The 27,947-nt window shown below is 40.1% G+C and overlaps 4 protein-coding genes and 1 pseudogene across 7 annotated transcripts; 2 read left to right on the forward strand and 3 right to left on the reverse strand.

Annotated features, from left to right (window-relative positions):
* Positions 1 to 8,371: 8,371 nt before the first annotated feature.
* On the forward strand, positions 8,372 to 9,534 carry LOC135672239 (cytosolic sulfotransferase 8-like; annotated as a pseudogene).
* A 4,054-nt stretch (positions 9,535 to 13,588) lies between these two features.
* Positions 13,589 to 15,701, reverse strand: LOC103982381 (checkpoint protein hus1). The gene is made up of 6 exons (XM_009399301.3): positions 15,522 to 15,701; positions 14,986 to 15,431; positions 14,268 to 14,445; positions 14,105 to 14,187; positions 13,956 to 14,025; positions 13,589 to 13,876 (listed from the first exon to the last, which is right to left on the reverse strand). Exons 1-6 carry the CDS (start codon positions 15,571 to 15,573, stop codon positions 13,749 to 13,751), a joined length of 957 nt encoding a protein of 318 aa, XP_009397576.2. The 5' UTR covers positions 15,574 to 15,701; the 3' UTR covers positions 13,589 to 13,748.
* A 356-nt stretch (positions 15,702 to 16,057) lies between these two features.
* Positions 16,058 to 17,039, forward strand: LOC103982379 (uncharacterized). The gene is made up of 3 exons (XM_009399300.3): positions 16,058 to 16,239; positions 16,308 to 16,513; positions 16,600 to 17,039. The coding sequence occupies exons 1-3, from the start codon at positions 16,150 to 16,152 to the stop codon at positions 16,862 to 16,864; spliced, it is 561 nt and encodes a 186-aa protein (XP_009397575.2). The 5' UTR covers positions 16,058 to 16,149; the 3' UTR covers positions 16,865 to 17,039.
* A 544-nt stretch (positions 17,040 to 17,583) lies between these two features.
* LOC135581286 (microtubule-associated protein RP/EB family member 1C-like) lies at positions 17,584 to 22,319 on the reverse strand. Of its 4 annotated transcripts, none has more exons than XM_065180017.1 (7): positions 22,076 to 22,319; positions 21,803 to 21,958; positions 19,084 to 19,190; positions 18,531 to 18,741; positions 18,335 to 18,448; positions 17,939 to 18,226; positions 17,584 to 17,827 (listed from the first exon to the last, which is right to left on the reverse strand). In XM_065180017.1, exons 1-6 carry the CDS (start codon positions 22,181 to 22,183, stop codon positions 17,948 to 17,950), a joined length of 975 nt encoding a protein of 324 aa, XP_065036089.1. In that variant the 5' UTR covers positions 22,184 to 22,319; the 3' UTR covers positions 17,584 to 17,827; positions 17,939 to 17,947. The 4 variants fall into 4 exon arrangements, with proteins under 4 accessions (XP_065036089.1, XP_065036088.1, XP_065036087.1 ...); XM_065180016.1 differs by having other exon boundaries at positions 17,584 to 17,831; XM_065180015.1 differs by having other exon boundaries at positions 17,929 to 18,226.
* A 1,439-nt stretch (positions 22,320 to 23,758) lies between these two features.
* Positions 23,759 to 26,966, reverse strand: LOC135671801 (uncharacterized). The gene is made up of 2 exons (XM_065180018.1): positions 26,589 to 26,966; positions 23,759 to 24,277 (listed from the first exon to the last, which is right to left on the reverse strand). The coding sequence occupies exons 1-2, from the start codon at positions 26,827 to 26,829 to the stop codon at positions 23,964 to 23,966; spliced, it is 555 nt and encodes a 184-aa protein (XP_065036090.1). The 5' UTR covers positions 26,830 to 26,966; the 3' UTR covers positions 23,759 to 23,963.
* Positions 26,967 to 27,947: the final 981 nt, after the last annotated feature.

Raw genomic sequence — 27,947 nt, forward strand, 5'->3', positions numbered from 1 at the left:
ATGTCATTGTCACTGTCCTCATCACTTGATGTTCCTTTCAAGTGGTCTTCTTGTGATTTGAGTGCCATATCCTTCCTGTTCTTTGGAAGGGGGTTCTCGAGCTCGTCATGAGCTTGACATGTCATTTCGTAGGTCATTAGAGACCCAATGAGTTCTTCAAGAGGGAATGCTTTAAGGTCTTTGGCCTCTTGAATGGCCGTAACTTTTGGATCCCAACTTTTAGGGAGGGATCTTAAGATTTTAGTTACTAGTTCAAAGTTAGTAAAATCTTTACCAAGAGCTTTGAGTCCATTGATGACATCCGTAAACCGGGTGTACATGTCTCCGATGGACTCACTTGGTTTCATTCGGAAAAGTTCGTAAGAGTGCACAAGGATGTTGATTTTGGACTCTTTCACTCGGCTAGTGCCTTCATGAGTGACCTCAAGAGTTCTCCAAATATCAAAAGCCGAATCACACATTGAAACACGATTAAATTCGTTTTTGTCTAGTGCACAAAACAAGGCATTCATAGCCTTTGCATTTAAAGCAAAAACCTTCTTCTCCGATTCATTCCATTCGCTCATCGGAAGAGAAGATTTTTGAAATCCATTCTCGACAATAGACCAAAGCTCAAAGTCCATAGAAATGAGGAAGATTCTCATGCGAGTCTTCCAATATGTGTAATCCGACCCATTAAACAAAGGTGGTCGTGCAATAGAATGGCCCTCTTGCATGCCGGAGTAAGCCATCTCTCTTGGGTATTAAACCAAATATGAGAGATAACCTGGCTCTGATACCACTTGTTAGGATCGGAGCGGCACTAAGAGGGGGGGGTGAATTAGTGCAGCGGATTAAAACTTCGATTTTAATCAAAATCTTTCGTACGTTAAGAACGAAACTTGAGAAATTTAACTTGAAGGCGTATTCTTAAAGTTGCGCAGCAAAAGTAATACAAACTAAAGCAGTAAGAAGATTTGCAGTAATGTAAATGACAACAATAAAAAGCAAACCAGAGATTACGCCGATTTTTAGAGTGGTTCGGTCAAATGACCTACTCCACTTGCGAGGCCCCTCTTCGATGAGGCTCCCACCTTCCACTAGCAAGTCTCTTGAAATGGAAGGGTAAACACCCCTCTTACAACCTTTTACAAGCAGCTCAACCTCTTACAAATTTTCAATAAGAAAGAAGGAGGAGAACTCTCTAGCAAATTGAAAACAAGACTTGCTAAGACTTTCTAAGTCTTTTCTCTCAATCAAAATGCTTCTCAAAAGTTGTAACCTCAGTTGAGATTTGAGGGGTATTTATAGGCCTCAAGAGGATTCAAATTTTGGGTTTCAAAATTTGAATTCTTTTAGGGTTCCCGGTGCTGGAGGTTCCACCGCCCAGCCAGGCGGTGCCACCGCCCAGCACTCGGGTACTGGACGGTGCAACCGCCCAGCCAAGGAGGTGTCACCGCCCAGCACTCGGGTGCTGGGCAGTTCCACCGCCCAACTAGGCGGTGCCACCGCCTACAGTATTTTCATCCCAACTACAGTGTTTTCAGCCACTAGTTGGGCTTCAATCTTGGCTCTCTAGTTCGCTGGTTTAGCTTAATTTTTAGCCTAAACCAACTCTGACTTTGGGCCCAGTTGGCCCCTAACCAGGATATAGGATTATCTCTTAATCCTAATCCTAATTACAAGTGGACTACATAACCAAAACACATCCTAAGCAAATTTTCAACCGCGAACGTCGAGTCTTGTTCCGGCGAGCTTTCCGACGAACTTCTTCCGACGGACTCCCTGCAAGCTCCCAATCTTTGTGATGACTTTTAACGAGTAGCCGAGCCTTCTCGGTGATCTCCGCGAGCCTCCGACGATTTCTTCGGCGAACTTCCGACACGTTCCCGATTTCTTCTCGGATGGTTCCGGCAGCATCTCCGATGATTCTTCGGTCTCTTAAACGTCCATCGAGCTCGACTCCGGTATCCTTGCTTTATGTTTTCTGGTTATCGTAGTTAATCCTGCGCACTTAACTCAATAATATGGATTAGATCAATTAACCCACCAATTGATTATATCATCAAAATTCAAGATTCAACACTACCTACCCAGCCATCCCGAACCGGGTCCTCACCAACAAAATAGCTTTCAACATGACAGCCTATGCATTCTCATCCCACCAAGTCTTCTATGTCAACTAGGAAGAGGCACATAGATGAGCCTGCACCTTTAGTATTGGACCAATCAAGCTAACTCATCAATCAATGGTACTCACAACTCCATCATTTTGGTGTTAGAAGGAGGGCTGAATATCGTTGGTGCACCCTTTTGTCGCTCTTCCTAGTGAACATCTTATATAAGGAGGGCCCCTCCTCCCTTTCCTAATAGGTAAGGTAAGCCTGATATTTACCTCGTTAGAAGCACCCCTCAAGCTTAGGCACTAAGAGGCCAGGCATTTGTGGCTCTCCACCCTTAGCAACACCAACCCTTATCTTAAACCCTGCAATCTAGTGCTCAACCCCCTTCACCCGAGGACAGAGGGGACATCATACTATCTATGGTGTGTGCTATTTAAACCGTCGAAAAACCCCAATCTTGGCTTCCACCGACAAATGCAAAAGGCTACTCCACTTATCTTAAACCCCTCATGGGGGGACAAGTAGTAATTGCTCAACCCCCGACTCAGTCGGAAGCATGAGCAGAAGAGGTTGCGAGATGGCATGACCCCTGCATCATCGCACGCGCTGAGAAAGCCCCTCAAGAAATGCCAAGAATTTGGTGCTATCTGGGAAGGCAAAATCTTCCAATATCCTAGACAAGAAACCACCACCAGAGGAAGTGGAAAACATAACCCCACCTCCGCAGCATCAATGGAGAGGCAGAACCCCCCAGAGAGCCGATGGAAAGGGCGAACCTCATCCCCAAGAATGAACAGAATAAACTTTGATAAAACCCGAAAGTGGTTGTGTGGTGCCTCTAACTATCACAAGGTCACTATGGAACTATAGTCGCGGGCCTCCTTTAATTGTAGTAGGTCTCATAAGGTCATGGGAGTCTCAAAAGGTTTGCTCCCCATAGACAAAGAGCTCACCTGAACCACCTTCCGGGAGGAGGCAGTCAACCTTTTAGCACCTTGTCGACACCGAGAAAGAGGACAGAAGGCAATCAGAAGGTCGTCACCAAAAGAGAACAACCCCAATGGAGAAGGCAAAGTTTTGTTGGAGGAAGATATCTTAGTCCGCACTGAAGTGTTTGATGGCCAACAACAAGAAACGACAATGGAAGAAGAAGAACAAGAGAATAATGTAAAAAAGAGACTCCCCATCTTGTATGCATCGGTTTGATGTAATGGCATGCCTAGGGACCACGCGAGCAATGATGGCAAAAGATCGCATCAATTGCCCCAACGCAGCCACAAAAGCACCAAAAACGGAAAAGGGGAGCTTAAATCCCTAGGCAGATCAAACCCGCCCCCGCTTCAACGCAACTGAGTCCGATCCCAGATGAGCCCGGTCTTCACCTCAATGGGCCAAGCTTAACTCCTTGAGGGTTGCACCTAGGTGGAGATTACAAGCTCCATAACTATGCACTCAACGTAAAGACCCGAGGATGGCACCTTGGATGAGTAAGAGTTAAAAAGGATAGCTCTGAGCTATGCATCTCGGTGTGAAGCCCTAAGGGTTGCACCTAGGCCGAACCTACATGCTTCGTAGCCATGCATCTCAATGAGAAGCCCCGTGGGATGCATCTAGATTAAGCTTACACACTCTCTAGCCATACACCTCAGCATGAAGACTCGAGGGTGGCACATCGGATAAGTAAGAGTTAAAAAAGACTTGCTCCTAAGCCATGCACCTCAACGTGAAGCTTTAAGAGCTACAACTAAGCTGAGCCTACACGTTCCCTAGCCGTGCACCTAGGCATGAAGTCTAGAGGGCTACACCTAATGCTAGTTATAAGTGCCCTACAAGCTAATCACGTGAGTGATGACACGTGGTGGCATGACATAGTCTTTTTTTTATTATTATTATGATATTTTTTTACTTTATATTGCTTGTTGCATACATATATTGTGATGTTCATAGATCTATGCAATAGAAATCGGATCGTGGTGAGATCACAATAATGAGATTGATTTACCTTTAAACACAGACCCTAAATAATCCTAGTCATAGGTTACTCAAGAGAGATATCGAGATAACCGGATAGACTGGTGTATTATATACCCGTTCATATGATAAAGACGGTTGGTCTTATAATTGCCCGTGTGGGGATACTAGGGTGCATGTACTTATTAGAAGATGAGTTCATTGATTGATCTACTTACGAAATGTTAGATGGTTGATGATACATCATTGTCAAATAGCGATTTTGTCATCCTAGTAGTATACTTAATCTTTAGACTGGAGATATTAAAGATGTCCTATATGAGTACTCCACTCTTTAATACCAAACTTAAAGTTTAGAAGTTTCAGATCTAGTATAACTAGTCATTGGGAGTGACAACTAACATTACGATGGCTATTGAGTATCGATAGATGATCATCACTCTCGGTATCATGAGTGTCAATAGTGTCTAAGCAAGAACATGTGTGTTCTTACTTAAACAAATCCTTGGCTAAGGTCATTTAGATTGAGAGAGAAATAGATAGATCAAAATGATTGAATTCCCTTATATCGGACAACAACATAGTGGCATAATATGTCAGTAGTCGATGAGTCGAGTGAATTATTATGAAGATAATAAATAATTCACTGACCTAGAAGGAGTTCTGACAAATATATGACTCACGGCCAACTCGATATTGGGCGTAGAGGGTCGTACACATATGTAAGCATTACGACGAGTAGAGGATCGAATATAAGATATTTGTCGAAGCCCATATCTTATTAGATATCCAATAAATTCCTGAATTATTACATCCCATGGATGAGATTCAATAGGAGCTAATAAGAGATTATTCGGTAGAGACCCACTAATCTAATAGGCTTAGGTAATTGGATGGAGATTCAGTACCCAATATGGTAGGATCCATTAGGGTTAAGTTAACTAGATGCCTCTATAAATAGGAGCTAACCAAAGGCCTATAGGCTGGGGCTTCCTGGTTGCCACCTCTTATTCCTCTCTCTCATTCTCTTCCTCAGATAATAGGTGTAGAGATTGTTGGGAAATTTTGGGGGCGACATCACATGCGCAGCGGAAGAACAAGAAAACAAAATCCCCGATTCCCAAAGAGATGTTCGTCGTCGTGCGAAAATTGGTGCGCAAAATCCGTGAAACTTAAAACTGCGTATAGAGTAGATTGTGTTACCTAGGGAGATCGTATATCCCTATTTCTTTGCATATCTTTAGGAGAGGGTGAAGGAGGTCAACCGTCCTCCTCTCTAGCGGTGATCCACACAGTAGGGCTGTGACGACGCTCCTCAAAGCTCCAGGCCTGCTCTGAGGTGGAAAGAGGGAGGAGAATAGGAGAGGCAAGCAAAGGCTCTAGCCTATGAGGCTTTGAATCCCTCCTATTTATAGAGGTCCTCTATCAAACCCTAATGGATCCTCCCCTAGTGGGTATTGGATCTGCATCAAATAACCTAAGCCTTTTAGATTAGTGGATCTCTATCCAATAATCTCTCTTGGGCTCTTATTGGATCTTGTCTATGGGATCCAATAATTCATGGGTTTATTGGATATCCAATAAGATAAGGGCTCCGTCGGATATCTTATATTCGAACCTCTACTAATCACAATGCCTATCATATGTGTGTGACTCTCTAGGCCCAATATCGAGCTGGTCGTGAGTTATACCTGTCAGAACTCTTTGTAACTCAGTGAATTATTATCTCTGTAATAATTTACTCGACTCATCGACTACAGACGTACTAGGCCACTACGCCATAGTCCTCAAACGATACAGGAGAATCCAATCCATTGGACCTGTCTATCCTCAGTTACCGTGTACCTATAGTCTCTCATCCATCTAATATCTCATAGATAGTATATCGAGCATGGTGTTGTCAGACTCATACGGTTTCTAGTCGAGTCTCACTCTAATCGGATTCTCCCAGAGAACTCTTTCTCTCTCAACCCGAATGACCCCGCCCAAGGATTTGTTTGAGCAAGAATACATGAGATATTCCTCTTATGACGCCGAGAGTGGATGATCCTCTATCGACACTTAATAGCCCTCGTAAGGTCGACTACCACTCCCAATGACCAGCTGTACTATATCTGGGATAGCCAAACCTATAAGTCTGGTATCAAAGAGTGGAGCACTCATACAGGATATCCTTGGTATCTCAAGTCTAAGGACCAGATACACCACTAGGACTACGGAATCGTTGTCTGACAATAAGGCATCATCAGTGAACTCATTCTCCAATGAGCACATGTACTGTATCCCTAGTGTCCCTACATGAGCAGTTATGAGACCAACTGCATCCATCATATGGACGGATATACAGCACACCAGTATGTCCAATTATCACGATGTCCCTCTCAAGCAACCTATGATCGAGATTATTTAGGATCTGTGTTTAAAGATGAATCGATCTCATTATCGTGATCTCATCACGATCCGATTCTTATTGCACAAATCCAAGGATATCACAATATATATATATATATGCAATAGTTATAAAGTGATATATGCCAAAATATAATAAGCAAAAGGATTATGTATCAAGTCATACGTGTCATCACTCACGTGATTGGCTTGTTGGACACCTATGACTAGTAGAGATTTGGGTAGTGATTTGAGGAGTGTTGTCATAGTCCTACTGTGTGAATCATCGTTAGAGAGGAGGGTACTTGAACTCCTTCATCCAATACTACAGATCTGTAGGAATTCAAAGATATATGATCTCCCTAGGTAAAAACACTATCTCACACATGTATTTAAGTTTTGTGGGTTTTTGCACACCAATCTTCGAACGATGAAGAATACTTTTTTTTGGGAAATTTGATGATTTTATTTTCTGTTCTTCTTCTGCGCATGTGATGTCGCCCCTAGATTTCCCAACACATAAGCCGAGCTTACATGCTCCCTACCCGTACACTTGGTGTTAAGACCTCATAACCATACCCCAACTAGACCGATCCCGATACCCCGACTAGTAGACTTCTATCAGGGCACATACCCAACAAAAGAGCACGTAAGGACACCCTCCACAAAAGGCCTTGAAGGATGCCTTTCTAAGGGTGACAAATGAAAAGGATGATTTTGCCCCATGCCAACTCATCTATCATAAAGGTCGACACCTAAATAGGGCTCCAAGTCACTAGCCCCAAAATGACATCACAGTATGTCCCGATGTGCTCATAATAATTACTCTATCTTATTAAGATTAGATATCATAATGATCAGGTGATTAGCCTGATCTTATCCCAGGCCAACTAGTAAGAAAACTATGGGATCATGTATAAAAAGGAACCAATCAACTCATGCTAAGGGGGGGGGCTCTCTATACGCTAACTTAGACATAGAGCTTATATTGTTGTTTTCTCCTCTTCATTAACTTAGGCATTAGAGGGACTATGCTGGGCAACCCTCGACACTGGCCTGTCATGTTGGATCATCGACCAGCTGAAAACACCCAGATGACCCAGCCCCCAATAAGGGACCTTGCAACCAGGAAGATCTCAGTCCGTCTACCCAATCATCCTAAACCGAGTCCTCACCAACAAAACAGCTTCTGACCAAATAGCCGTACGATCTCACCCCATCGAATCTTCCAGATCAACCAAGAAAAAGTATTTGGATGATCCTGCACCATCGATAGTAGAACAATCGGATCGACTCATCAGGTACTTATGATATCATCATTGTGAAAGTATAAAAATAAATATTTCACACAGCGTAGACCAACGGGCTGCAAATCATTAATTATATGATCACATCATTACCAAGAATTAGAATATACACATTAGAGTTGTGATGTCATTAATTAAATAACTGCTTAGAATAATAAATAAGAATACATATAAGCATGATAAACAACTATGCTATCTAATACCAAAACTTCGAAACGGGATAACATAAACTAAATGGCAAGGGTTGTTAGGTCACAAACTTCAACTACTATAAAACCAACCAACCTGTCTCATCAACATTTTAAATGTCAACGTCTTGGAGGCACCTAAGTATTATCACACCATTCTAAACTCGCCTTCAACATTTTCCACATGACATTTCTGACCACTTCCGATTCCAGATTTCGTTTACACTATCTAACTTTTCTTACATACAATAATTTCTAAATAGCTATTATGTCACAACGGTCAGGTCATGACAAAAATCACAGAGATTAAAATAAATTTTAATTATATATATTTATTTATTTATTTATGTGTGTGTGTTTGGCTAAGAATTAGACAATTGGTAGATCAGCCTGAGTTGCCTTGTCCCGCTTTCCCATGGCCGACGCGTTCGGATCCCGCTTTCCATCGAGGATCGAAGAAGAAACCGAGAAGGAAGAAATCCGCCACCGGACCTATCAACACTTTCACACAGCTGGTGTCGGCACTACCAAGCTTAGAGTCCGGCTTTGTCGATCCATTCCACTGCTACAATGGTTGGTACGGGTTGCTGACGAACATCGTAGGCACCATGGTCGCCCAAAAATACTTCAGAGCTCGCCCCACCGACGTACTAATCGCCACCATCCCCAAGTCCGGCACCACATGGATGAAAGCTCTCGTCTTCTGCACCATAAACCGCGGCTCCCACGTCGACTCCCGACATGCCTTGGAGTCCTGCAATCCCCACGAGTGCATCCCCTTTCTTGAACTCCAAATCTACACCAACAACCGAGTACCTGACCTAAGCAAGCTGCCACCCCCGCGACTCTTCTCCACACACATCCCCTTCCATTCCCTACCGCCGTCGGTGGTGGACTCCGACTGCAGAGTCGTGTACTTGTGCCGCAACCCCAAGGACAACTTCATATCCTTATGGCACCACAAAAACCGGCACAGGACGAAGGCTAACTTAGAGCCATGGCCGCTCGAGAAGGCCTTCGACAACTTCTGCAAGGGCTTCTCTTTCTTTGGTCCGTTTTGGGATCATGTGCTCGGCTACTGGAAGGCGCACTTGGAAAGGCCAAAGAAGATACTATTCGTGAAGTACGAGGAGCTGCTGCAGGACACAGTAGCTCAGCTGAAGCGGCTGGCGGAGTTCCTTGGCTGCCCCTTCTCGGAGGATGAGGAGAAGGAAGGGGTGATCGATGGCATCGTGCGGTTGTGTGCCATGGAGAGCTTAAGCAATTTGAAGGTGAACAGGAGCGGCACGACGGACTTCGGGCGTTGGACGGTGGACAACAGCACCTTCTTCAGACGCGGTGTGGTGGGGGATTGGCTGAATCATCTCACGCCCGAGATGGCTGATCGATTGCAGAAGATGACGGAGGAGAAATTTGCTGGTTCTGGTTTGATGTTCTAAGGCACATATCTCGTAAGAATAATATATGTGTGTAATCCGACTGATCTGAAGGTGTAAGATCGATGAAGCCAATTTTCTTTTCTTATTTCCAAACTTTTTTGCTTCTTTATCTCCTCGAAGACAACAACACATTTCTTCATCGTTCTTCTTCGTTTACTGGAAAGGCAATCGTTGGTGAGGTTTACATGCAGCGGTTATACTCCTCTGTTCCTTCTTTTTTATCTTTTCCAGATCTAAGGTGCTCGATGAGTGCTTCATTTATGGCGTGTTTGAGATTCCTCAAATACGAGTGTATTGAAGAGAGAAGAAGCGGCAGAATGATGAAATCAAAGAAGCCATAGCAAGATTAATTGCTTCAAGCAAGTCTTCAAGTATTGTTCTTGTGTGTAAGATTCCAAATATCATATACACCAAGCTTGGCAATTCTATTAGAAATGAAAAAACAATAGTGCAAAAGCTTATAAAAAGTCAGGTTCACACAGATTTAATTAACATCCCAAGATCCATTACAAATAAAATCCAAAACCAAACAATAATTCTCCAATTTAGAAACATTATAAAAAGTCAGGTTTACACAGATAGACACATCCAAAATCTAAGGATCCAAGATAGTGTTAATTAAAGAACTATTACCCATAACCATAGAAAATTTATCATGCAACATTTCAAAAGCAGGTAAAAATAATCACCAGGACCAATCATTCTTAGTAGAAAAATGAATGTCCCAAATGTCAATATTCTCATATTTAACTCTTACCACCTCAGACCATAAACTATCATATTTGTTCAAATATTGCAAGATTCTCCTCTCCTGCAAAGCAAACCTTATGATATAATAGTGACAATCTCCTAAGGTAAAAGATGTAAACCACAAGAGGACTCACCACTACCCCCAAAGAAACTTTCCAATCGACTTCATCACCCATCAAGAATTATAATCGACATCCAAGTGACACTCAAAAAATTGAATAGGAATAGAGTTCAACATAGAAATAGTTAATACAATCCTACTTGTCTATGATAAAAATTTTCCTTTCAACTACCAATCCCATCTGGCACGAGTTGAATCACACTGGAAAGCAGAGTTTTACTCGCTCTTTTAGGGGCAATAAGGGTTCCAAAATATTTGGAAACTCCCCTCCATAAGAATGATTATTCCTAGAGAAAAAAATCTCGGAGTTAGGCAAATTTATCTTCTGAGTTATGAGGATCTCATAAGTGTAAAAAATATTTCTAATAAATATATTTTATTATTAATTTCTAAAATTTTACTTTTAATTTTGAAATCTATTCTCAGTAAAATGGATTGTAAACATCATTTTCTTGTCACATTTTTCTTACCGAAAAAGATGCATTGGACAGACCAAAAATAATAATTATGTAATAATACAAATACATATGATAAGTCAATATTTGGTCGATTTACCATTGGTGCGACTCGCGATGAATTGTTCGCTTTTGGTGATGAGTGTACCCGTATGATTTTATCCTTTTGGAGCTTAGGAGCTCTAAAAAATACGATAAGGATAACCCGACAGACTTATGAGTCATTGATTCTCATACTCCTCACCCAATATGAGACTAAATGTCCTTATCAGTGCTCCTTTCCATAGAGGAGCCAAGGGCCCAGGGCCTCCCTTCTAACGCCAAAAAATTATTTTTTGTGTGTCATTAATCAAAGAGTCAATACGGCCCGGTTTAGCCTCGAAAGCGTGGATCTATCCTAGAAGCCCAAATCGTAATAGGTGGACTCTCTGAAGGTGTGGTTCGTCTAGTAAAGGAAGTTCAAATTCATCTCGATGTGCGCTTTAGCCTTATTTGGTGATGCTCTACATCACCTCAGGGTGCTCCTTAGATGCATCAAGGTCCTGCACAATTAGTCAGCATCATCAGGAGATTCCTCAATTCTACTAGACATTTTGACTATTAACTATAATGTCACAGGTTCAAGTCATCCTTCTAACGTTAAAATATTATTTTTTATATATCATTAACGAGAGTCAACGAGATCAAAATATGGAATTATCTCATAAGCCCAAATGGATCACTTGGGTGACAAGTAGACTCTTAAGGCTTTGCTGACTTGCGGCAACAGATCAGTAGTTCTTTGGTGGTATGGCTCATAAAGAAAAATAAATGCCCTTATCAACTTATATCCATACTAAACAAGATTTTTAAGGACAATAATTGCATCGTCCTAACAAGAGATCAGATAGTTACGATTCATTACTTCTATTTATACTTCTACTTGTGTTTTTCTTTCCTTTTTTGGACTGTAACAGTTGGGTGTCCATCTTCTCTGTCATTACATGTTACTGACAATAATGGAGAGCTTCGTTGCCGTGCTTTTGTGTGGTCACGAAGACACAAAACGACGTGCACACATTTACTGGATGAGACGTACCCCGTGATCTTGTGTGGGCACTACCAAGTGTAGAGTGCAACGTTGTCAACCCAATCCACCGCTACAACGGCTGGTATGGGTTTTTTATGAGCATAATAGGCACCCCAAAAATACTTCAAAGCTCGACCTATCGATGTACTAGTCGCCACCATCCCCAAGTCTGGCACCACGTGGATCAAAGCCTTTGTCTTCTCCACTATGAATCATGGTCGTCGACTCCCGACATATTTAAATAGTTAATTACACATCGGATTTAGATTAAGATTAATAGACAAGGGTGAGGAGATTTGTTTAGATTATGTTGATTTTTTTATTACTTTAAAAAAAAATATTTTATTTTTTGACTAATATAAATATGTGCTTATGAATGAATCTAAAGTACTCTTACTCCCTTCTATTATTTTCTTTTCTTTCTTCTTCGAGTTTTACATAAATCCAACAAGTGTGATATCATAGGTTAGTTCGAAAAAGATAGTGTGTCGATTTAAAAAGGAAGAAAAGATCAATAGATAAAAAAAAAAGAAGATATTGGAGTAAATATTTTCAATCAATTTTTTCTATCTTTAAAGGTGAAAAATATCAGTTTTGGATCATTAAAATTAGACATCTATTTATTTCATAAGGATTATAGAATTTGGTAAAAAATAATTTTGCTAAGTATGATCTACAAGATCTCAATAATATTAAAGATCAAAACGATCAAATGAATAAGAATATATAGAAAGATGCAAGAGCTCTAATTTGACACTTTTACATTATTTTCTAACAATGAAAATGATTTAAAATATAAATAATAAAAAAATTAGTCAAGAAAATATGCTAAAGATTTGTTTAAAAGATTTGTAAGTCTATGAATATTCCAAATAAATATAAATGATAAATTTATGTTAAATAATGGAATTGAAAAAACAGATAAAAACAATATAAAAACTTAATTAGAGGGTTAATTTACTTCATTTACATTCAAAACCGGATATTATGTTTACAATTAGTTTGTTATCGAGATTCATGCATTGTCTTAGTAAACAACACAACTAAAAGAGTTCTTAGATACATTAATAGAATTCTCAATTATGACATCCATGATGAGTTGGTAAAAGATTTTAAGTTGTATTATTATATAAATAATGATTAGATTGATTGTGCAAACAATAGAAAAAACACTTCATGTTTAACCTTGGTTCAAAAGTAATTTCAAGAACGTGTTACTCTCTGAGAGAGTAATACATGTTAAACAATTTGGCTCCAAAGAATTTTAACAGATCACTAAGAATAAGAAAAATAAAGTAGACCAGGACAATAAATCTACTATTACAATAACTAAGACAATACATGAATCCAAACATGTTATCCAAGCATGAATGTGTTTATATTGTTTTTATCTGTTTTTTACCAGATTTATCACTCTTCTCATTTTTATAAGAGTATACGGAAATTTTTTATCTTTATAGTAATAAATCTGGATAACATTTTATTTCAATGTTATCATTACTCTTCTCATTTTTATAGTAATAAAATGTTATCCAAATTGCAATATTGCAAGATTTAGAGTAATAAGATTAATAAAAATCCAGACATGAATCCAATTATACCGGATAAATTTACTATTAACATTCTAGTTAAAATGAAGTTGACATCAAAATCCAAGCAAAACATGCATGTTATCCAAAGACAATATTGCAAGATTTAGAGTAAAACAGTAATAAAAAGAGAAGAGTATACGGAAAAAAAAAATTTATCCAAAGACGATATTGCAAGATTTAGAGCAAAACAGTAATAAAAAGAGAAATAAAAAAATAAAAAAGTACCAGACCTTTTTTGACAAATTGTCAGATATTACAAGATTTAGTGTATATAAACAGATATATTGGTAGCCAACTCTTATTGTAATTGTACCTAAATTATTTTCAAGAGCTTTGCAGTAAAATTTTAATATTCTTTTACATTTCTCAAGGGCCGGAGCCTGGGTCAAGGACCGGAAGCCTGCAGTAGAAGCTGATGGATTTATCTGTCAGTCGTGTCCCCGGAACGAAGAACTGGAATATCACGGTCAAGCAAGCACCCTGAGGAGCGATACCTGCATACAAGGAACTTTGTAAAATCAATATGATGGACACCATAGTAAGATAAATCATAACCAACCCAACATCCCTTACCGTAGAAGGCGGAGTCTGGCTTGGCCAAGTGACACTGCAAGCTCTTTGCAAGATGCTTCAGGCTCACTTGCTGTCGTGAATATAGAAAACCAATCAAGAGAAAGTCCAATAAAGGGAAAAAGAATCAAAATCTCTCATAGATTACAGACCACCGAGGCTCCTTCGCCCTTCTGAATCGCCATCTCAGTACGTGTCGGAGCGCTTAAAGTTCGATCACCTATCGGTGGATCAGCTGAAATGAATCACAAAAGATTATTCTTGAACTGAACTATCCTTTTGGTAACATAAAAGGCGGTGGAGGCAGCAATATACCACGCACACCAAGGACTCTCAACCTCCTGAACTCAGAACCAACAGTGATAAGTGAGGTGGACACCTGCAGATGAAGGTCACCGTACTGGGTAATGGCAACTGTGAGAAGGTCTCCAACATTCCTCAGCCGGTCCACCAAGCTCTGTAGCTGAGCAAGATCTTGGACCTGAACCATTGTCTACAAGAAGAAACATGGCAACTAAGCGATCAGCCAATTGATAGAATTTGAATGAGGTGGACATACTAAGCTACCTTAATCGAGTAGAAAACACCAACCAGAAAACTTTTTGGTTTAATAAAATATTTTGTGAAGAGAAAAGAAAAAAAAAAACAGAGAACCGAAATCCAAAATAAACAATTTAGCAAGCAAGCAGTCAATTCCAGCTCACAGAAACCGATCAAAACCAATTAATCAACCTAGAAAATCAACGAGCAAACTCAAATCTAGTACACACTTTCTTTCAGAAAACCACGAGCTACACCAATCATCAAATCTAAATGCAATTTTATTTTAAAAAAACAGATTTTTTTTTTTTAGGTTGCAGATGGAACAAGCAATAAACATAAGAGAAGCTCTTCTAACCCACTCTAGCTCTCTTTTCTTTTCCTTCCTTTCCCTTCCTTAAATTCTACATCTTCTGCACAAAATAGCCGGGCTACATTTAAAACCGGCACAATTTTAAGCCAAAAGAACTGATCTTGATTCTAAAACCGATACCTGGGGTAGGTCCTGCGCAGCTTCCAGGGCGGACTGGAGCTGCTGCACGTCGTCCCGGGGTAGGGGCTTGGAGATGGGCACGTCCTGCACCACAGCGGAGACCCGCCCCTTTGTCTCGAACGTGAGAAACGGAGCGGGGTCGCGCGAGCCCGCGGGGAGCTTCTTCACGAGCTTGATCTGGATGGCCGCGGTGTCGTCCCGGGCCTGAGCCTGGATGGTGAGAGCGCTGCGGAGGGCGCGGTGTAGGAGGGCAACATCGACCGCGAAGGCGATGCGGCCGGCATTCTGGCTGGAGATTCGATAGTCTCGGAAGAGGACGTCCTTGTTGAACTGCGCCACGGACTGCACGCCGTCGCCACCGAGGAGGTTGTGGAGGAACATGGCGTGATCGGGCGTCAAGTATACATGGCAAATGCGTCCATGCTTGTCGAGGGCGGGGAGAAAACCTACAATAGTTATATACAGCAAAGAGCATGTAAGGTGTTTGCGGAAATGAGCAACAGAGATCGTCGCGGACTGGGAGAAGAGAAGCGTACGCTTGTCGAGGAGATTGACGCCGTCCTGGGTGAGGAATGCCTTGAACTTCATGGCTCTCTCGATCTGCCTACAGACATGAGATTAGAAGGGTTAGGAAACGAGAGGGATTGATTTCCACGGTCCCGTTCCGCTCCTCCTCGCATTCAAGTCTGATATCTTTCCCGCTTTCCCTTGTCGTGGTGTACTTGTATATATATATAAAAGGATCCTTTTTATAAGTATTTTAATTAATCTCCGGGTTTCCAGCTGTCATCACAACCTCATCAACCCGGAGATTAATCACAAAACCCTTTTGTTAGAAATACTCTTTTACCTCCCCAAATCTACCTGCCTTCCCATTGGGTGATCCGAGGCGAGATCAGACGATCGGTGGCATGGATACAAAGTGAACCGAGTAGCTAAGTTTTATCAAAGAAAACCGGTGGGTCCACAACTTTCTTAGACCAGCGGTAAATAACGTCACCAACAACCACGATGATTACAGTAACAAAACTCCAAACATCGGGGTCTCTGCCAGTGCTCGGGCCACTTCTAATTGACCTTTACGACCTCCCCCAACCCCACCGACGCCCATAGAAGACACCAGAAGGCTAGAGGGGGAGAGAGAGAGAACATCGACCCCGTACCATGGCGTCTAAGCTGGTCCTCATCCTCGTCTTCGTGGTCGACCTGATAGCCTTCGGCCTTGCGGTCGCCGCCGAGCAGCGCCGCAGCAAGGTGAGCCCGTGATCTCGTCCCCGTCTCCCCCTGAACCCGATCTGAGTTGATTTGGCCTGATGTTTCAGGCTACGGTCGTTATCGACTCGGAGAAAAACTACAACCACTGCGTCTACGACTCCGACATCGCCACCGGCTACGGCGTCGGCGCCTTCCTCTTCCTCCTCCTAAGCCAGGCCATCCTCATGGCCGTTAGCAAGTGCTTCTGCTGCGGCCGCTCTCTCGGCCCCGGCGGCCCCCGCGCCTGCGCCCTCCTCCTCTTCCTCTTCTCCTGGTACATACGCATCTCCTCCTGCAATTATCTCCAATGAGCTCAAGTTTTTGTTCTTTGATCTGGATCTGCGGCGGTGGATGTTGCAGGCTGACGTTTCTCATAGCGGAGGCGTGCTTGCTCGCCGGGTCGGTGCGTAACGCGCACCACACCCGCTACCGGAACATGTTCTTCGACGGCAACTTGTCGTGCGAGACGGTGCGCAAGGGCGTCTTCGCCGCCGGTGCCGCCTTCGTCCTCTTCACCGCCGTCCTTTCCGAATTGTACTACGTGTACTACGCAAAGGCGGCCCGCAGCTCCGGCGCGCCTCCCTACGGCGAAGCTCCCGCCGTGGGCATGAGCTCATACCGCTAGATCTGCTCCGATCCGCTCCTCTTTCTACACTCTGTTCAGTGTTTAGTGTTTAGGCCGATCAGAGACATGGATTTGGTGTTTGCAGTAGCTTCTTTGGTTCCATGATTTTAGTGGCCACACCACATTGTGGGCTCTTGTTATTATACGATGGCGATGTGATCCTTGATTTCTTCTCCTTCCTTGTTGTTCGGTCGATGCTCCAAGCCTAATTGCATGATATGCTGCTTGAAATGTGACTTCTTGATGGCCATTTGCGAACAGTGGCTGAGGACAAAGGTGGAAGAAACTGTGCAGTAAACGATCAATGAGGGTACTTCATGAAGAAGTCTTCTGTGGTAGCATCAGATTCTTCCTCGACACGTGAAGCTATACTGTTGGGAGCATTTTGGGGTTTCATTTCAATATTCAGTGTCCTATGTATTGCATTTAGGTGAAATTGCTTTGCTGGTTGCGTCTATAACTCTAAGAAAATTTCATATATTAATATAGTGATCCTAATGGATGCATATGCTCGTGATTTGTTAGAACTAATTATTTTTAAAAAATGTGAATAGAAAATTAAACAGATTTGAGAAAACATTAAACGGATAATATACGCAAAAGAATAAATAAAAAGTTTGAAAAAGATCCAAAGGTGCGTGAACCTAATCTTTATAGGAACGGGTAATTCATTAATTCCTTTCCTAGTTATTCAATCCAAGGTATTTGAATGGCCAAAATTATGAAAGCACGATAGCTAAAAATTTATCCAGACATTATCCGAAGATAACATGAAACAGCATGATAAAGCGAGTACATATACTTGAAGGTTCCATCCTAATCCATGAGGCCTTAACTCACGATAAGTCTCCTAAATCATCGAGGCTTGTAGTTGATGTATACAGATTAATTTGGCACCGAGTTTCACATCAGGGTAACATATGAAATTCCAATTCAGTGGCAACATTCCGTCGTACTGAAGACCTGACTGGAAAAAAAGAATTAAATTGTCAGGGAAACAAATAACTTAAAATGAAGCACATAAGAGAACTAAACAATAGCTTGCAAGAGAGCTATTTAAGCACCTGACTCAACTCAAAGTTTTCAGAAATTTGTTAGCGGTGAACCACAGCAGTGCACATCGGAGATGTCGGAAAGCCTCTGTCTTGGGGACAAGGTCGAATTGGCTGCCATGTCGAACTCGAGGGTACAGATATCCTTTCTCTTCTGTGTTTCCTGTTTTGGTTTTTCTTCAGATGTCTCGAGGATTGGGCTGAGCGGTGGCGATCCACTCTGTCTCTGCGCTATCATGGCTTGTGCTTCTGCCACAACAGATGAGCTATCATCTGTAGCATACAGGATCTTCTGAATGGCACCAACAATCTGCATAAAAGTGACGTATTACGCAATCAAAATATTTCTTCACCCAAGTTCCTTCGTTGATTAGCATATCCCCTTCTTAATATAACAAAAAAGAGAAGTTTGACTCACAGGTAGATGCTCAATCTCAGGGTTCTGGCACAAGATCTCGATGTCCCTCAGTTTACCAAAGTAGAAATCCCTTTCTTTTTCAAGACTATCCACAAAAAGCTTCAGCTCTGTGATCTGCGTTTTGCCTCAGAGGTTTAAGCTTAGTTCTTTGGCAAATTATCCTGGAAAACAAAGTTTCATCATCAAGCAAGCTTACCTTTTCATCATATGCTTGAGATACAGAGGTATCAGGTTTTGTGGCTTTATGTGATGCATTTCCAGCATGAGCATCATTCTTTTTTGTGGTATGTGAGGCTTGAGTTTTAAGGACAGCAGACGAAGATCTGACTGATGTTTGAGAAGGTGCTGCCCTCTTATTCGCTTCTTTTCCACCTTTACAAGAATCTCTTCTCTCCAGAGCGTTATAACTGGAAAAGAATATCGCAGAAGATAGATATTCACAAAGTTATCTTCCCACAATGAAAGCAAAAATGATAATTGATCTTGCTGGCGGAGTAATAACAGTGTCAAATGTTCATTTGATTGTATGAAAACATATTTTTCAATGAACAAAGAGAGATTATATTAACCAAGAACCTGATGTCGGTACTATCCAAGAAAACAACGATATCCATATATTTTACTTTCATCAATAGAAATTTAAATTGTTGCTTTTCTTATTGCACATTAATATTCTAAAGACAATTTTTTTTAATAAAATAAAGTGTTATAAAACTGAGTAAGAAAGCAGAAAAAAGAGAAAAAGTTACTTGTTCAAGACACCGCCATTAACAGAATCACAGTATCTCTTCATCCACTGCATGAACTCCAAATTATCCAGGGGCCTTCCTTTCACAAGTTTGTTGACTTCAATGTGCTGACGATAGAAAGAAATAAAAAAAACACATTCATCAGAATTCCAAAAAAGAATAGTTAATTATTGCCGAGAATGACCTTTCATCAATACATCTGTTCTAACCAATTATGCCAAGGAACTCTCTTTGTTGACTTGTGATTCCAAGAAGCTAGGCAGAATAATTCATAATTTCTCGTCCAACGCATTCAGCAAAACACGATGACAATTCTATAAAAATAATTTGTTAATTGCATATGACCAGTATCTTAGAATTCTTTAATGATATACAAAATATCATATACGTGTAGTGTGCATTATCAAATCCTCAATCTTGTCAGTAAGACATAGACTATCATAGAAGCATAGTCCAGGGAAAGTAATTCACCGTTTGCTAAATTTCTAGATAGAATAGAGCAATGATTTAAAAAGGCGCTCGGGCGAGGCAAGGCAAGGCCCAAGCGCCTCGCTTCACTTCCAAGTGACGCGCTTCAAAGAGGCGCCGCCTGAGCGCTCGCCCGAGCCCAGGCGATGGGCGCTTCGGGCGAGCACCTGGGTTAAACCAGGCGACCGAACCAGGATTTTAGATCTGGTTCGGTCTCTGGTGTTTTAGTTGGTTCAATCAAACCAACTAAAATCGATATCAGCTGTCGCTGCCCAACCCTAACCCTGCTCGTTGCCGCTACCGCTCTTGTTGCTCGCCGCTATCACTACTCGCTACCGCTACCGTTGTCGTCGCTCGCCGCTCCCGCTGCCTCTGCTCGCGGCTGCCGTTGCCGCTATCGCCGCTCCCACTGTCGCTACTCGCCACTGTCGCCTGTCCCGCTCTCACTGTCGTTGCCGCTGTCGCTTCCTCTTTTCTTAGTCAGCACCCCCTTACACTCCTCTTCCTTCTTCTCCTTCTGAATACTGTTAACAATATACTAATAATAGTATTTGAATTTTGAAACTTTTTGTTAATGTGACATTATGATTTTATATTTTAGATTTTTTTAATTTAATAGCATATTTTTATTTAAAATTTTAAATAATTATATTATATATTTTTATATTTTAGCGCCTTGTTTCGCTCGGGCGAGTGCCTGGGCAAGTGCCTAGCGCCTCGGACATTTTTGGACCTTAGCGCCTTTTGACGCCTAATGCTTTTTAAATCACTGAAATAGAGAGATTCAAGAATTTAAATTGAGTGAAACCTAAAAAAGTATGCATGCATCAAATGACAAATTCATTCGGAAAGGCTTAAAATTTTAATCCATGTAATGGAATTACACAAAATTTAACTCTATGTATCTCATATTTCTATCATTAGATTTTTAATTATTTATAGAAACGACTAGAAAATAGAAAAACACTACCAAAAACTCATTCTATATGAAATATTGGTTAGACCATCCATGCATATTGTGGGCCCAGCATGACAGGTAGTACATATGGCATCATCCAACATTCCCACCTGCTAATCTCCTTCCATGTACTGAATCACAGATATAGTCATATGGCCAGCAGTACAACTCTAGTTCCATGTATGTGTTGAAATGAAATGCTCATTCACAGATATATTTTTAAGACCACCATTTATAATTTGATACAGAAAATAGGCAAATAAATATTGTGTCCAGGTTTGATTTGACAGAGGTCGTGATTTTTTCAGGGCAAACGAAGGCATACAGTATGTTTTAAGAGTATATGTAATCTTAAATTGGTCGGCTAGAATCCTGAATAATATGGCATTCAAATCAACAGTATTCCCTTACATGTTAATCAAACTACAAGATCGTTTATATGGTTGCCTAAAGTGTTCTAGTCTACGGACAAACCATCACTACATTGTATTGCCATCTTCAGAACTCGTAATAGCATGCATAAGCAGACAGCCAGACACTATGATTGACAAGTTAAAAACAGTGCAAGGAAGCAAATCTTTGCAAAATTGCTTTCGATTTACTAATTTCAGGGAAAAATAGTCATTTCGAACAAATAATTCCAGAATATGTGTCCATGGAAAACAAATACCTATTGGATTTACCAATTTGAATAGAAGAATATGTGAGAAAATAGATTTTGCTTTGATTAATTTTGCCAAAATCAATTATGATCATGTTTATTAAAACATGTATTAGGGAGGAATCATCACGAATGAAAAGGTTTTCACAGCTATGGCCATTCATTTCTCAAACTGGCCATTCTTGGAAATCTTCAACACATGTTCGATGAATTTCAAATGTGATTTCGAAAAGGTTTCCGTCAGTTACAGAAAATCACAAGCATCAAAAGATTGACATGGTCGCAATAATCATCATATTCAAAATGAAAAACCACCCTTAATCATCAAAGAAGAGGGACCAAAAAAACATCTTAGTGCAAGACATTGATATGTGAAAACGTCACAATATTTGCAACCACATCAACATATATATAGCCACACAAGGCACAAATCTTAAAAAGTTTTGTTAGTCCCTTTGACAGATTTCTCAAGAAGCTTTGAGATTCCTACATATCGAGCCCTAATGGCTGATAAACCAAGAAAATACTACACAAAAATGAAATCCTTTTATTGCACGCATTAAAATTCGCCATTCAGCTCAAAGAAAAGGAAAAGGAACAGGGAGAACACAAAAGACAGAAGAAGGGTAGACCTTAGTGATCTTGAGTTTGTTGAAGACATCCTGAAGGACCTTGTAATTCTGGATCATCTCGTACTCGCTCTTGGCATCAAAGTTGACTTTGTGCATCGGCACGATCCCTGAGTGGACGGCGTCCATCAGCTGACACTGCACCGCCCCCGACGCCGCCTGGGAGCCCCCAATTCGCCCAGAGCCGGACCCATCGATAACCCAACACAAAACGATTCATTAAGACGCCGTCTCAGCCGATCTAAATAAACAACAAAGGATCGACAAATGACTCACCTCTTCGACCTTCGAGAGATTGAGTTGTAGGGTGGAGTTGATCCACGCCAGGATCTCGTTCCGACCGACGAAGTAAGCCGCATCCATCATCCCTATGTTGGTCGCCATTGCTACGCCAATCGATCGAGGGGTTTCGCTTCCTCTCGCCCACTCTCTCGGTTAGGGTTTCGAGTAGGCGAATGGAAAGAAGCGCAGGCCGAGAGAGAGGGAGCGGGATTTTTGTGAATTTGAAACGAGCGATACCGACGACGGCCTTCCTCATATGCAAATGACGTTTCTCTTATTCCGAAGCTGACCCTCGGAGGCAAGGATCGGACGGTTGAGAGAGCATATCAGGCAGAGCCAGTGATTGTAAACTTAACATTTCAGGTTTCGATAAGGGCATTTTGGTAGATTTGAATCTATTTAGAACGGTTAAAATTTCGCTTTACAACTGGCACTGTTTAAATTAATTTTGTCGATAAAGGTCTTAAGAATTAGGTCTAAGGTTTCTTTTTTTTTTCATCAAAATAAGTTTTAATTAATTATTTGATCTCTTTTCTATTATTTTATAAAATAAATATCAACTTTACAAATAAAATAATTAAAAATGAGACTTTATATTTCATTCTTGTGGATGACTCTTTCACCAAAACAAAGTTTTATCGTCTCCTATGTCCTCTCGATAAATTTTTTGAATTTTTAATTAACTATTTAACTTATTTTATATTTATATGTTTTCAACCATATACATCTATGATACTAATAAATGAACTTCATTACATTTGTCTGAATCAACCTAAAAAATATGTCTTAAAAATATCTAAAATAATAAAAAAAAAATAAAAAATATATTTACTCAATTATTATTGAGTAGTTTTTGTCCTCTTGTGGCGAAAGATGTAATTGATGATAAGGAGTCTGAGAATACACTTACTCAACCTAAAAACATATCAAATTGGACTTAAAAGCCTCTGAAATAACCAAAAAAAAAAAAAGGAAAAGGCTAGGAATTTATTATGCAAATATTCTTACCCATTTGTCGTGCAAGACGGACATGTATTCCATAGTTACATCTGTTTGCATGATCAATTTGAAAACATATCGAATTAGACTTATGTCCCTAAAATTACCAACAAATACAAAAAAGACTGTAGAGATTCACTGTAAAGATATTGTTGCTCATTTGTGATGCAATGGATACATATTTCGAAGTTACACTGATAAATGAATGAATTTACACTCGTCTATATAATCAAAATTAAACTTAAAATCTCTAAAATCACCTATAAAGAAAAAAAAATTATAAAATTCTTATTTGAGATGTTATTTCCCATAAAGTATGATAACATGTATTCCTCCGTCACAAAGTGATTTATTAATCAAAATGATTTTTTTCCATTAGTTAAGGATCTATGTTACAATATGGAATGCGTCCTCTTATTTGTAGAACAACATATGTATGTATGACCTATCAAACACATTCAACTTAATGTTAGGGGTGTTCATTTTCAATAAAACTTGATGTTGCTACATGATGGATTTTCGAATTACCCTCTACCATTTGCAACACATAATCCTGTTTAATCATTTCCCTCCTGTGCCTATCCAACACCAGACCACAAAGTCTAAGAAGATATGGGAGCAGCAAAATCCATTGATCTTGCAGTAATTTGTCAGAGCTACAACCATATCACACACAAAGACTCAAATATCAGCAGTAGGCATTGCAATTACATGAAAAGGATGACAAGTACTGCTAACTCCTTCCAACAAAATATACACAGTACACTTGGGAGATAGCTAAAGGCAAAGATAATGTTGATTTACATACATAAATGGCCTTCCCAAACTTCAAAAAGATTACTGAAACAAGTTCATCTCCTTGTTGGAGGAATACACTCGAAACTCAGATGAACTTTTCGATAGATGTGATCAAAGTACTTTCTGGCACCGCCCCAATTACAGCATCTTTCTTCTCACCATTCTTGAAGATCATCATAGTGGGGATGCTTCGAATCCCATATTGAGAGGCTATATCCGGGTTTTCGTCAGTGTTGAGCTTGTAGCACTTCAGCTTTCCTTCGTAAACCTTCGACAATTTGATAACAAGTGGCTCAATCATTCGACATGGCCCACACCATGGGGCCCAAAAGTCAACTAGAACTGGGATATCCGAGTCCAGGACGAGCGACTGCCATGTCGCCTTACCCACTTCTGGAACTGTAATACGAATAAAAAGTGTCTGGTAAAAGATGGAGCTAACAAACCTGGTAAAAGATGGAACAACATGGTACATCCACTTGGGCATATAAAAATCCACAATACTCAGACACAACAATTTTTTTACCGGTAGAGGCAGATCATTAACCTTATTACCATGTGCAACAAAAAGATTATGAAAGAAGAAGCCTCGTTCTAAATTCATAGCAAAGAATATTACCATGTTTATGTTCAGGACTCATGCCAGAATATTGTCATGACACTATAGATCACTCATGGAGGTCAATTGAACTTGCAGAAAGAGAAATCAAATGCCTACTAAATTAGACATGCATACACATCAATTTAGATTGTAAGTGGTTCCCTTGAAACTCAACTCAAACAAATGCCTAAACCCTTAAGACGATAGAGCAATGTTCAACAATTAGATTACAGATCAGCAGATCAAGATTTGGATGCATGATGTTCTTTAGAAGTCTATAATTCACAAGCAAGATAAAAGATTTGTATATGCCTTTACGAACATGATCTTATATATTCACAATCAAATCTATCACTCTTGCAGAATCTATCATTTACAAACAACTTTACAATAGTATATACCTCAGGGACATCATTACAATGAATTATCTTTCGTATAATAGTTAAATATATAATAGGTATTACTTGATGTGACTCCCGCATAATATATCCACGATATAACCTATTTGTAGTAGAATTTTCCAAATGTAATGTCTATCCACAACTACATTGCTAAAAATGCTCAAGGTTAAATTTCTTAGAAGTGTCTTCATTTATTTCCATATACCATCATAACCCTTCTTACTTTCCATGTGGGACTAATGAGGATGACACTAATTGATGAAAGACAAACGCATGCAAATTTAAGTATGTAGGGAAAGATAGAGAGGGAGAGAGAGGGAAAGCAAAAGATAGTAATGAGTAGCGATAATGAAGATAGATAAAAGAGCAAGGGAGAGAAGATAATACTGAACTTCTTTAATTCCTTAGCATCATAGGTAAGGATTGCAGCTTACATCATTCTAGGATGAGAATCAAACTTGCTTTGGATAAAACAATATCAATCATTTCTTCTTTCCTTTTTTGGAAATGACATATTTCCATACTTGTTTTGACAAATAATATTTCTTCATGGGTAACCTTCCACAAATATTTCTGAGATTCCAGGTATTCTAGGGCTTTTCTCACATCAATTGCCAACTTATGGCCATCGAGATTCATGGATATTTCAGATTAATAGGTAGGAGTAGAGCTTACCTCTCTTTTTGTCCTCTTAAAACAACCCAAAATGATTAAAGTTTTTCTATCCAGAATCATCTTAGATCTAATTCCCATTACTTTAGCAGGAATCGCGTATTCAGAATACAGAAGTGGAAATCAGTGGGACTTTTGATAGAGTAATATCATTCTCTTTTTTTATTGACCTCCTGCAGGGAGGTCAAATACAAGTTACAATTCAACTTTTTGGTTTTGTTAAATTATTTTATTATAATTTGTATCAAATAAAACAAAATACACACTGTATGATCTGAACCTATGACATAGGGTTTGGAAGTTCCACATGCTACCAAACTCTAAGAGCACTTTCTTATGCTTATGACAAGGGATAAGATAGTCATATAAAAAAATGAACTTTTTTTATCCCAATGCATCTTTCATAGAGTGGAATCCTTGATCAAACATGGAATCTCCAATCAAGTGAAAGATTTATCTCACATTTTTTTCGTGGAATCTCCAATCAAACCTGATTTATCTCCTCCCTTTTTTTAGTTTGTCTTTCTTTTCTCATCTTTTTGGACGATCTAGGTAAGTAAGTAATCTAGAAAATAAAAAATATTATCATATGCCAACTTATGATGTTTACAGAGAAACCTTTTCTAAAACTGGTTCCAAAAATAAGTTCAAAGAAAATAGCTCCTGCATCTAGAATAAACGGAAGTTATGAACTAAAGAAACCTAAATCTCGACCTTCACATGACATTGGGGCATCAAAGTAGATAACAAGAATCGCTCCTGGAGGGCAGAGACATGTGAATCCGATCACGTTATGTTTCAATTGCTACAACCCACAACAACAATGCTGCCATACCCTCTCTTCCAAGTTCCAAGCTCGTTACTTTGATCATTCAATACACATAGATTTAGTTTCATCATCTTCAGCAAAGACAAAAAGCCAAAGATTAGTTTCACCCTAATCCAACCAAAGAAACCCACTCCCACCTCGAGTGAACCCTAGGCAAGGCATACGGACATGAAACACAAGAAACGAACAAGAAGGAGAAGGCCATACGCTGAACCGCCGTGTCCTGCGCTTCGCAGACCACGGCTCCACTCCCGACGGCCCTCGGTCGGGCCGGCGCGGCCGCCCTGACCCTCGAGGGAAGCGGAGAGCACCTCAGGCCGCTAAACCGGGGGAGGAGGAGCCCCGACCGACGAGAGGTGCGAGGAGAACGAGCGGAGGCCAAGGCAACGCCGCGGGAAGGGCAAAGGACCGCCAGCGGCTCGAGAATGACGGCGGCGGCGGCGGCCATAGTAGATGAAAGCAGAGTGGGTTGGAGGGAGAAGGAAGAGGATGTATCTGAGAGAGAAAGGGAGAGGCGGAGGGGATGCGATATAAGATGTGGAGGAGATTCGGAGAGGGCGGGAGACAGTGAGATCACACGAAATGGTGGTGCTAAGGTCATACGAAACGGATATGAGTGGATGTGCCCATCCACTAAATAACATATAACCAAATTGTGTCTACGGTTAAACGCTACGCTATATAATAAAAATTATTTTATTTTTATTTTTATTTTTCAGTATCCCTTAAAACCCTAAAAATTAGAAATCCAAAATAATATTCATCAAATTAGAATTTTTTTAATATAAATTTTTTATTTAAATAATTAGTATTAAAATATTTTTATATTTTAAAAATTCTACTGCTAATAATAGGATGTCATCTAAAGAATTATGTGGTAAATAATTTATTTTTATTATTTATATTTTTTCACAATATAGTTATCGGAACCAAATCGATCGAATATAATTTAAATATAAAAAAATAAAAATTATATGTATAAGCAATTGAAAACACTAGAATTAGAAAGAAAAAAGAATATTTCAATGGTGCATAAAATATGATAAAGAGTAATGACATCAATCAACACTATAAACATAAACCTTTATATTATTAACAAAGTACTTGTAGTGATCCACTCAAGAATAAATTGATTGACCGTACAGGTTGGATCCGATGGTGTGAGCTCGAGCGCTCGAATTGTAGTAGCAATTTTAAATTGTTCCCCTGATGCTGCAGTTTTATGTCAATCGAATCCTCATACATTTAAGATTTGATTTGATTTGATTGGGTAATTCCATCGCCAGCAGACGGCGAAATAATGAGTGCAAAGAACAGAGTGATACTCGTAAGCAGTTGGAGGAGAAAGAAAGATCACAAGGACTGGAGGAGCTTCGCTTGTCTCTAACCGGAGCTGCCGTCGGTCACGTCGCATATGTGGTGGTGGGGGGAGGATTTTGGTGGTCGTAGAAACTTGTCCATGCATTTCGAGGAGCTTTTCTGCAGCCACAGAATAAACAAAAGATAATTTTGGAAGTGACACTGACTTTGAAGGAACAGAACATTTCTTTCATTTTATGACTAACC

The sequence above is a fragment of the Musa acuminata genome, chromosome BXJ1-4 (genome assembly GCF_036884655.1).
Source record: "Musa acuminata AAA Group cultivar baxijiao chromosome BXJ1-4, Cavendish_Baxijiao_AAA, whole genome shotgun sequence".
In the NCBI taxonomy this organism is placed as follows: Eukaryota; Viridiplantae; Streptophyta; class Magnoliopsida; order Zingiberales; family Musaceae; genus Musa; species Musa acuminata.

What these genes read in the sequence shown, in the direction of transcription:
- LOC103982381 (XM_009399301.3), bottom strand. Translation starts at nt 15,573, where the DNA reads ATGAAGTTCAAGGCATTCCTCACCCAGGACGGCGTCAATCTCCTCGAC. An exon ending in CGTCAATCTCCTCGACAAGC is followed by an intron (nt 15,432 to 15,521) that starts GTACGCTTCTCT and finishes TAACTATTGTAG; the next exon opens with GTTTTCTCCCCGCCCTCGAC. An exon ending in CTGCGCAGGACCTACCCCAG is followed by an intron (nt 14,446 to 14,985) that starts GTATCGGTTTTA and finishes TTCTTCTTGTAG; the next exon opens with ACAATGGTTCAGGTCCAAGA.
- LOC135581286 (XM_065180017.1), bottom strand. Translation starts at nt 22,183, where the DNA reads ATGGCGACCAACATAGGGATGATGGATGCGGCTTACTTCGTCGGTCGG. An exon ending in AATGGCGGTGTCTTGAACAA is followed by an intron (nt 18,742 to 19,083) that starts GTAACTTTTTCT and finishes ATTCTTTTCCAG; the next exon opens with TTATAACGCTCTGGAGAGAA. An exon ending in CTCAAGCATATGATGAAAAG is followed by an intron (nt 18,449 to 18,530) that starts GTAAGCTTGCTT and finishes GGCAAAACGCAG; the next exon opens with ATCACAGAGCTGAAGCTTTT.
- LOC135671801 (XM_065180018.1), bottom strand. Translation starts at nt 26,829, where the DNA reads ATGGCCGCCGCCGCCGCCGTCATTCTCGAGCCGCTGGCGGTCCTTTGC. An exon ending in GCAGGACACGGCGGTTCAGC is followed by an intron (nt 24,278 to 26,588) that starts GTATGGCCTTCT and finishes TTCGTATTACAG; the next exon opens with TTCCAGAAGTGGGTAAGGCG.
- LOC103982379 (XM_009399300.3), top strand. Translation starts at nt 16,150, where the DNA reads ATGGCGTCTAAGCTGGTCCTCATCCTCGTCTTCGTGGTCGACCTGATA. An exon ending in CCGAGCAGCGCCGCAGCAAG is followed by an intron (nt 16,240 to 16,307) that starts GTGAGCCCGTGA and finishes CTGATGTTTCAG; the next exon opens with GCTACGGTCGTTATCGACTC. An exon ending in CTCCTCTTCCTCTTCTCCTG is followed by an intron (nt 16,514 to 16,599) that starts GTACATACGCAT and finishes TGGATGTTGCAG; the next exon opens with GCTGACGTTTCTCATAGCGG.